The sequence below is a fragment of the Sylvia atricapilla genome, chromosome 1 (assembly GCF_009819655.1).
Source record: "Sylvia atricapilla isolate bSylAtr1 chromosome 1, bSylAtr1.pri, whole genome shotgun sequence".
Taxonomy (NCBI): domain Eukaryota; kingdom Metazoa; phylum Chordata; class Aves; order Passeriformes; family Sylviidae; genus Sylvia; species Sylvia atricapilla.
In genome coordinates this window covers 142,442,539-142,452,128 of record NC_089140.1, presented here as the reverse complement: position 1 = coordinate 142,452,128, position 9,590 = coordinate 142,442,539, and the positions used below count along the sequence as shown (strand labels likewise).

At 47.4% G+C, this 9,590-nt stretch overlaps 1 protein-coding gene across 2 annotated transcripts; it reads left to right on the top strand.

Moving 5' to 3' along the window:
• The first annotated feature begins 3,504 nt into the window (after positions 1–3,504).
• On the top strand, positions 3,505–9,143 carry LRATD2 (LRAT domain containing 2). 2 transcript variants are annotated; one of them, XM_066336039.1, is made up of 2 exons: positions 3,505–4,122; positions 4,561–9,143. In XM_066336039.1, exon 2 carries the CDS (start codon positions 4,566–4,568, stop codon positions 5,460–5,462), a length of 897 nt encoding a protein of 298 aa, XP_066192136.1. In that variant the 5' UTR covers positions 3,505–4,122; positions 4,561–4,565; the 3' UTR covers positions 5,463–9,143. The 2 variants fall into 2 exon arrangements, with proteins under 2 accessions (XP_066192136.1, XP_066192145.1); XM_066336048.1 differs by lacking the exon at positions 3,505–4,122 and adding an exon at positions 4,152–4,381.
• Positions 9,144–9,590: the final 447 nt, after the last annotated feature.

Below are 9,590 nucleotides of genomic sequence, written 5' to 3'. Positions count from 1 at the left end.
ACAGGACCTTGGTGCCTGACTTGAGGATGCAGCTTCCACTGGAGGACAAAGAGGTCACAAAAGAAATGCTACAATTTTGAATCCAAATATCCTTGGAGGACTTAGCTATGGCTGTCAGGGAAGGACACCATCCATCAAGTGACTCTCCGGTCATACACTTCCCACAGTTAAGTGCATGATGGATTTCTACAGAACTCCATGGAAGAACTTCCATGGACTTCACTAGAAAGTGGTTTATTTCTCCAGTGCCCCTAATTCCACCATGGTGTTTAAGCACTCTGGTTCACTAGGTCTATGATGTTGGGTGCTTACACGCCAAATGAAGCATAGTTTATCTCAGTCCTCATAAAACTCTACTGCAAAAAAGAAATGGAAGCTATTAAATAATTCAAGGGTGTCATAGCCATCAGCTGGCTGAATATCTGTGAAACAGAATGTGCTTACAGAATATGACGCTAAACCTTGTCTTACTCAGAAGCACTCCTAATAAAAAAATAAATAAACATACAGAAAGACTTTTTTTTTTCCTCCTTCTGGTTATCTTTTAATAACAATAACAATGTGACCACAGCACTTCATATCTAAGTAAGGATGAATTGTGATTTCAAATCAACATCACCCTTTCAATCTCTTGATGTAAAGTATGTGTAAAGTTGCAATTGGAGCAACAAGATAATAAACCTTTGGGGACTGTTACATCTAATTCTCAAAATCAGCTTTAAGTTTAAAACAACCACAACAAGCCCTGCAAAAGCCCCTGGATCCCAGCAGCTACATGGATTGATAGAAGTCACTTGCTCCACAGAGGTCTCACGGTCTCGAAGCCAAGAGGTGCAGTCCTCTCTGTATACATCAATGGACTATACGGCCAAGCAGCTTTGGCTTACCAGCCAGCCCTCCAGCACGGCAGGTATTTTTGCCTTAAAAGGGGCTATCAAAGTTTCAGGCATATCACATACCATACAAGCCACACTGAGACCCACCAGAACGGTATTTTTATGTCAGGAACCTGTAGATATGTGTGGCTGCATTCAACAATAGATTGAGAGCATATGGATGTGAAATTCAGCTGTGAAAATGTTGGAGGGCACTTGTAGGGCTGAACAAGACAGACCTCATGTAGATTCAACTCTGCTTCCTTGCAGTCTTTGTGGGGACTCACATAAGGGAGCTGCTGGAATGAACCCAGTCCAGAAGCAAAGCTGTGTTTTGTCTGGGGTGGAGCTTTCTCTCCAATACAGAATTTATAAAGAAGAAATACCTCTGCATTCTGAACAAGCAAACCACTGTAACCTGGGAGCGACCCGAGGGAGGTATGGTATTTAACAGTGTGGGCTTCTCTGTGGACTTCAATATGTGTGCAAGCACAGCTGTATCTGTGGTGTCCATCTGTTCCCTCTGCAACATGTGAACAAAGTTCAGTACCTCAAAACAGAGTAACAAATGCCAGTGCCCTGAGCAAGGACTCACCAAACTGAGGACTTGCTAACAGCAAGGTCAGAGGTGTGCCTTCAATTCAGCACAACTGCAGTTTGGGCTCCTAGCTCAGGAAATGCACAACCCTTCCAGCCTCCACTTGATATCCAAAGGCTGCATCATCTTTAGCAAAGCATGAAAGTTTGGGGGTTGTTTTGGTTTTGTTTGGTTGGTTGGTTTTTTGTTTGTTTAAACACTATAAAAGAGGTCAACCCTCTCTCTAAAACCATAGTCACTGAGGTAGCAGGCACCGTCCTAGCCACCCTGCCACCTATTTGCCTGCAGAGTTTAGTTGCTTTGAGGCTTAGATGTTAAGCATGAAGACGTTTAGGCATCATAATTTTAGGCACTAGACAAAGTAATATATAGGCACTGTAAATTCTTTGTGGATTTTCCACCCAATTCCTTACCTATATGTGCACTAAGCCATTATGGACGTGGTTTATGATACAAAAATACTCACCAATGATTTCTTGCCCTAGAAAGCAGCTGATTGAACAGACAATATGGATTCAATGGAGCAGTCATGGCAAGGAAACTCAAAGAGATCAAACAGATTAAAACAGCAGACAAGGTGCAGAAAATTAGGCACTGAGGTGAATCGAAGCAGACAAGAAAAAGAGAAAACACGATAGAGAACTGCTAATGTTTGTGGATATGCACGAACACACTGCCTGGGCCATACTGAGTTTCCACTCATACACAGACACATCTTTCCATACATTGCAGAAGATTCAGAAAGAAACTTGGTCTCGAACACAGGGCTGCCAAACATTTTAACAAAGAAGTATAACTGGTCCAGAGATAGTATGAGACACTGCTGAGACAAAGCTTCTAATGGAAATGGAAGAACATTAAATAAATCACTTCTATATTCAGTTTAGGTCCCCCTTTTAGGATACTCTCACATATGCCCATCTTTAATTAGCAAAGCAATTTCACAATGCTCTGACTATGAAGCAGGGCCCTCTTTTGTCCAAGAGCAGCTACAGAGGAGAGGAACTGCAAATGGAAACATGCAGTGGCCAGAAATCACATCTACATTCAATAAATCTTGGACATTTGCTCAACTAGCTTGATCCAACCCTGCTGCACACATAGTTTGGTGGGAAGTGAGAGGAACGTGTGCACTGATTGAAAACACACTGGGATGAAAACCAAAGTGCATGTGTGTCAGGGCTGGATGTTTGGGAGGTTCATTTCAAAAATGCTCCCATGGACATAGCCACCAGCTGAATCCAAAACAAAAAGGTTCTGATCTGGCTGTGTGTCACTGCTGCAATTGCTTGCCCCACCATCCCAAGCAGCGCTTATCTCCTCAGTTCCAGATGGAGCAATTCTTCCCACCCCAAAGGGCAGGTCCACATCTGAAACTACAGAGATGTAGAATCTGATGGAAGCAGTATTCTTTGGGCCTGTGGGCAGTGCCCAGGGCCCTGGTAACGCACAACTGTTCCTTCATTCACTGCTATTTAGTGGATACTCAGAACAGCAGTTGCAGTTAGGCTTATAAATTACAAGACAACAGACAAAGGGAATAAATGAGACAAAATTAAAGACATTACTCCTACATCCCATAAACTATCTCTGTAGTCTATTTTAACAGCGTGATTTTACCAGTGTATGTTAAAATAGTATGAAAAATAAACCCACCTAGTACACTAACTAGGCATTAATGAAAAAGCAAAATATTGTTTTGTGTTCTCCAAAACACAGAAAGCAAAATATTCCCACTAGATCTCATAATGCCTTTCCAGGGGAGAAAAAAAATCATAATCTTCTATATTGAAAAAGAGACGGAGCTCTTGGAGTCGGAAAGAAAATAAATTAATAAACTTAATTACACACTCCGCGCATGGAGGAATCTAAGGCGCTAAATCAGCCCAGGAGAACGGGGCGCTTTGATTGCGTTCACTTTACAACTTCCCCGTCACCGTGCGCGGCCCCAGGGAGGCACCTCCCGGCGCTCCCGCGGGGGCTGCGCGGGGCGGGCGCTTCCCTCGGGGCAGCTCCGCGCCTCTGCGCGGGCACCGCGTTCTTCGCACGGCCACGCACCGGGACTCCGCTTCGCCTGCCGGCGCCGTCCCGGGCAAACTCCGGCTGCGGAGCCTCCCCCGAGCACACCGGCGGGCTGGGCTGCTGTGGCACCGCTCCCTTAAAGGCGCCGCGCCGGTGCGAGTTGGGGCTGAGCGCGCTGCCCGCCCGCTGCCCGCGCAGAGCTGCGCAGCGGCGGCGCCGACAGCCCCGCGCCCGACCTCCGCCCGCCACCAGCCTCGGCGGCGAGCCAAGCGCTTGGCATGTAGGAGCGAGGAGAGTGAAAAGGTGCGGGGCGGAGGGAGGTGAGAGGGAGGAAGCCTGGGGGGGAAGGAAGGGAAAAAAAAAAAATAAAAAAAGAGCTGCCTCTTTAAATGCTGGGGGCTGAACGCTTGCCGGGGCGTCCGCGGTGGATCCAGCCTCCCTCCCTCCCTCCCCTCGGCCGTGCCTCTCCGGCGCTCATGCCCAGCCGGCGGCGCGGCGCTCGGGCGCTGCCGCTGCGCGGGGAGCAGGAGCCGCGCCGGGCCGGGGCCATGATCCGGGCGCGCCGCCGCCCCGCCGCCCGCTCGCCCTGAGCCGCTCCCGGCGCCGCGCAGCCGCCGGCCCCGCCGGGTAAGTTCGCGGCCGCCCGGTGCCGGGGGAGGGCGGGGGAGGCGCACCTGGCCGGCGGCCCGGCGCGGCTCACCTGGGCGGCGGGGGGGTGCGTTCTCGGCCGTCCCCAGCTCGGACCTCCCCACCTCCCCAGACGCTCGCAGCCCCTCTCTAACAGGTGGCTCGGTGCCTGCCCGCTCCCCGGCGGCTCCTGCGCCTCTCTCCTCCTTCTCGCCGCCGCCTAACAGGTGGTGGTGCCGCCGCGCCTTCCTCTGTACAGGTAGGGAAGTGTCGTGTACCCCCTTCCCCCGACCCCGACGGGCTCCCGGAGCCCCGGGGCGCTGCGAGAGTCTGCGCTGAGCGAGGAGAGCCGGGGCGCCTGTGGAGGGGCGAGCCGCGCTGCTTCCCTGGGAGCCGCTCGCCCGCCCTCATGGCCCCGCCGTGTGTCTGTCGTTGCAGCGGGAATGGGGAACCAGGTGGAGAAGCTGACCCATCTCAACTATAAGGAAGTTCCCACGGCCGACCCGACGGGTATGGACAGAGATGACGGGCCCAGGATCGGGGTGTCCTACATCTTTTCGAATGACGATGATGAGCTGGAGCAGCAGCAGGATTCGGTGCATGACCTGGGGGGCGAGAACCCTGCCCTGCAGCCCTACGATCCCCAGCTGCACGAGGTGGAGTGCTCGGTGTATTACCGGGATGAGTGTATTTACCAGAAGAGCTTTTCAGAGGAGGACACGCATCTAGAGGAGGGTGATGAAGGAGGTGGGGGGCATCTGAGCACCTACACTCCGGAGAACCTGCTGAATAAGTGTAAACCGGGTGACCTGGTGGAGTTCGTGTGCCAAGCCCAGTACCCCCACTGGGTGGTCTATGTCGGAGACTTTCAAGTTGTGCACCTGCATCGGCTGGAGGTGGTGAACAGCTTCCTCACCGATGCCAGCCAGGGCAGACGGGGCCGCATCGCCAACCAGCTGTACCGCTACAAACCCCTCAGCCCGGCCGTGGTGGTGCGCAATGCCCTGGAGCAGGTGGGTTGCAAGGATCGGGACTTGAGCTGGAGAAACTCGGAGTGTTTTGCTGCCTGGTGCCGATACGGCAAGCGAGAGTTTAAAATCGGCGGGGAGCTGCGCATAGGCAAGCAGCCCTACCGACTGCAGATCAGGCTGGGTGACAAGCGCAGCCACACGCTGGAGTTTCAGAGCCTGGAGGATCTGATCATGGAGAAGAGGAGAAATGACCAGATTGGTAGGGCTGCTGTGATCCAGGAGCTCTCCAGCCACTTGCAGGCTGCAGAGGAGGAGGAAGAGGAGGAGGAAGACCATCGTCATCCAGGTGCTCGGACTGCTGTGGAGTAGCAGCCTCAGCACCACCATTCTGCTTAGCCTGGGTGATGGGGATTAAAACTGAAGGCTGCGAAATTGAGCTGTTATAAGCCCTTTGGGCTGCTTCGGTGCAGCTTCATTCCAATCACATGTGAAAGGAAGGGGGAAAGCTGATTAAGTGTCTGTGCTTTAGTGCTTAACTCCTTCAGTGCTTGATGATAAAACCCCTGACTTGTTTGTAGAGTATAAAACTCAGGGCAATTCTATCCCTCTCCTCTCACTTCTTTCCCTTCCTCTCTGCCATGTTCACACATAGCCTTTTTGTCAGCCATCTGCCAGTAGGCCTGACCCAACAAGATGCTAAATGCCTTTGACATCTACTTATCAGCAGAAGTTAATAGTATTTAATACCATTAAGAAGTAGCCAACAATTTCCAGGACATGACCACCTAGCTCTGAGCATGAGGATATTGTTTTCCCTTCTCTGCTATTGTTTCTCTTCAGCTGTGGTTTCTGTTGATGTTGGAAGAAGCTGCTTCTCTCCTGGTTCGAGGCTTCATGAGTTTGGTAAACAGTTCCCCAGAAGGTTAAGGCTGAATTCTCCACTGATTTTAATGAAATGGGTTTGATGTGCCTGGTGCCTTCTTAATTGATAGGAGGTTGCAGGTGGGCTGGGGAACCTGCTCCTTTGCCATCAGCATGTGGCTTTGGGGACAGATGTATTTATTGCCAACAGGTCCCAGGGAAAGAAGCTTGCCACCCCAGTTATACTTTGCACTCTGGTGTTTGTTGGGACTCCTACAGGCGGATGCTGAGCTCTGTACAGGCTGCCTTGACTTTTCCTAAGGCAAAAGGCAGAGTTCCTGATTATGCCTGTTACACGCAGAGGCAGCAGAAGCAGGTTGCTTATGTGTAAGAGTATGTCTTGAGTTAGCTGTCCCTCAAGAGGATGACCTCTTGGCTGGGTGCGTCTGGCTGTGAGTGTGCCACAGGTTCTGCACCACAGTGAACACAGCTGTGATGGAAGGTGATGGAGGGGAGCACAGGCTGGAAGATGTAATAGGCAGAGGGATTTGGGTGTTCCAAAGCAGTTTCTTCTGCATTAGGAATTTCATGTTTCCTTTTTTGCTAATTTCTATGATATGCAGCTGAGCTATAACATTGGAGGAGAGGACATGCCTCCAAAGTTGTGCAAGTCCCTCAGGAAGGGGGAGTGCACTGCTGCCTGCCCTGAATATTCCCTGAACTTATTCAGCTATTGAACTGATCTGCCACACAGGCAGCGCTGTCAGATCTTTGTCCTGGGATCTGGGGTGTGTAAACAAGCACTGATTTGGAGGCAGTTTCTAATTCAAAATTCCTTCCCCTTAAAACCCAATATGATGATGTGAACTTAAAGATAAGCTTGAGTTTTGAATGATGGAAACTAACTGTGTGATGTAAACTTGAAGCATAATTAATATGGTCTTCCCGGTAGTTGTTTACAGTTATACCACAAATAGCAAAGTACTCCATGTCCTTTCCAGCCCCGTGACAGGAGCAAAGTTTGTTGTTTAAGAATAAGTAGATAGAAGCTTTTGATTAGTTAAGATTATATGAAGCAACTTCGTCAATTTGAGCCAAGTGGATTGTGATGTCATGTTTTCTGCTTAAAATATACAAGCTAGGATTTGGCCCTTGAAACACCCAAATCCAGGGGAGAGTTTAACACCAAGCTCCCTTAGAATGCTGTAGCTCAGGTGCCTGCACTAAGTGTTTTTTCACCAATATGCAATTGAGTTATACTCAGGTTACTGTGGTTGTTGAGCAGATGTCTAACCTTGTTTTGAAAGCATATCTACCCATATCTGCCTGTGATAGGGTTAGTATGTGGATGTCTGCACACAGGTTTTATACAACTACTAGTAACTACTAAAAGCTGAAATGATCACTGAGACAGTCTGAAAAAGAGTGAAGGAGAGTCTCTCTGTTGTACTTCTGACTGATATGAGACAACAGATTATCTAGACCATGAGCAAACGTCTAGCTGTGGTTTCTTTCATACTGAAACCTTGTACATAACAAAGTTTATTTCACTGTTGTAATATAGCTATGTAAAATAATATTTTCCTAGAGATATTTTTGGAAGTTTAGAAAAACCCTTCATAACCTTGCTTTTGAAAGTAAATTGTTATGCACATTATTTTCCAGTCCTCTGAATGGGTTTATTTTTCATTCATGATCTAAAGTATATTCTAGGTCATAAAGTATAGAAACTGCTATAAATGTCAAATATTATGTATCTACAGGGTACTAAACAGTAAACTAGTTGTTAAAATATTTTTCCCTTGTGTCTGAAACTATGACACTTAGCCATTTCTGAGATATCCTGAATAGTCTGGCTTTGTTTTCTATTTTTTTTTTCCCACTTTTTGTTTGTTCGTTGTTGCAGGGGGTTGATTTGTGTGGGGTTTGGGGGTGGTTTTTTGTTTGTTTGGGGCTTTTTTTTGGTTTAGGTTTGCTGGGGGGTTTTTAATTAGAAAAAAGAACCAAATCTGCTTGGGAATGGAAAGCAAAGCTTCTTTGACCAGCTGAAATCATGTCTTGTGCTGGTTTTGGTGCTTCTCTGTACCGGTCATGCCTTTTGGGATAAATTCCCCCACAGGCACAAGGCCTTAGCAAAGAATTCCGGAGCTTACAGTGCTTTGCTAGGACAGAGAATGAAGGGAGAGCTTTCCTCACAGCAGAATTTGGCATGCATTCTGCTGTGTTATAAAACCTCTGTGTTTCTCTGACACCTGGGATACAGGTGTTTGATATTTGGAATCCTAAAATTTCCCTGCAAGCTGTGTTTGGGAATTTATTGTCCACTGGCATTCCATTATGTGTAAAAGTAGAAGAGGGTGGAAAGCTTGGCATTTTTAAAATTTTCTTTGGAAGAGGGCTACCTCCATATAGGGATTTCTTATTCCAGCAGATAAAGACGCAACTGTTGAATCTTTAACAGGCAGGTCCTTTTCCCCTACCTGCTGATTAGGCAGTGTTATTTAATAGGTGCTACTAAACACCACTGCACATATTTCTAAGCAGTCTGGTTTTAAAGCCATGGACCTGTAATGACCTGGATGTGAGAACAGAAATTGCTATAGAAGCACATCTCAGCTGCTTGGCTTCTTGTCTTTGCTGTACTTTGCTCAGTTACTGTCTGCAGAGTAAGCTGGGATTTCTAGAGCTTGATTTTAAAAAAGAGATCTCCCGGGAAAATTGACTCTTTTGTGTATGTATCTGCTTCAGGACTTCTACTTAAATTACAAAAGAGAGGGTAAATGAATAAAGTGCTCTTCTCTGCATCTGCTTTAACTTAGAGAAATGCAGGTGTGATCCTTCTGCAGAGCTTGTGCTCCAGCCAAGGTCTTAAGCCTATATTGAGTTTAAAGTTTTGAGTAGACCTTATCTACTTGAGGCCACTTGAGAATCAGTAAGCCTATTCTTGTGCTTGAAATTAAGTGTATATTTACATTTCTTTATGAATGAGGGTCTGGAATTTCAATGTGATGTCTCTGGTGGGAGCCTGGAGAATCTGAGGTTGCACAATCAACAGGGGGGAACAAGAAGTGCAGTGAAAGCTGTTTCTCAAAGGGCCTCTTGTCCAAACAGAGCTCATGGAACCCAGCGCAAATTTTGGCCTCAGTTTCTCCCTGGAAATCCAGGAGCTGCCCTGATTTGTTGAGAGGTGTTACAAGCTAAGTTGGTGATCTGCTGCAGACTTCTCTAGTATCTTTTTCTTGTTGTGCTTGAACTTTCCCTTGCATTTTTAACATTTAAAGTTAATATAATTTATTTTAAAAGCCCTTTGATTGTGCAAACACTTAATCTGTATGAATTTACTCATTTGGGCATATCTATTGTTGTGAATATCAATATGCCAATGTGAAGGCTGGCAAGGCTGAGCCCCAGAGGTGTAAATGTAGCTCCAGCTAGGAAATGTAGATGAGCAGTCTTATTTCCCTGGAGTGTTGGTGTGTTTGATGCAAATAATGCCTTGGAAAAGGTGTTGCAGTAAAACCTACAATTATCCGTTGATTGAGTAATTTTAAAAACACAATTTAGACATTCACCTTCTATGGCAGTGAACAAAGACATAAACTGAAGACTATTTTGTTTTCCCTGATTCTGTGTGAG

What these genes read in the sequence shown, in the direction of transcription:
- LRATD2 (XM_066336039.1), top strand. Translation starts at nt 4,566, where the DNA reads ATGGGGAACCAGGTGGAGAAGCTGACCCATCTCAACTATAAGGAAGTT.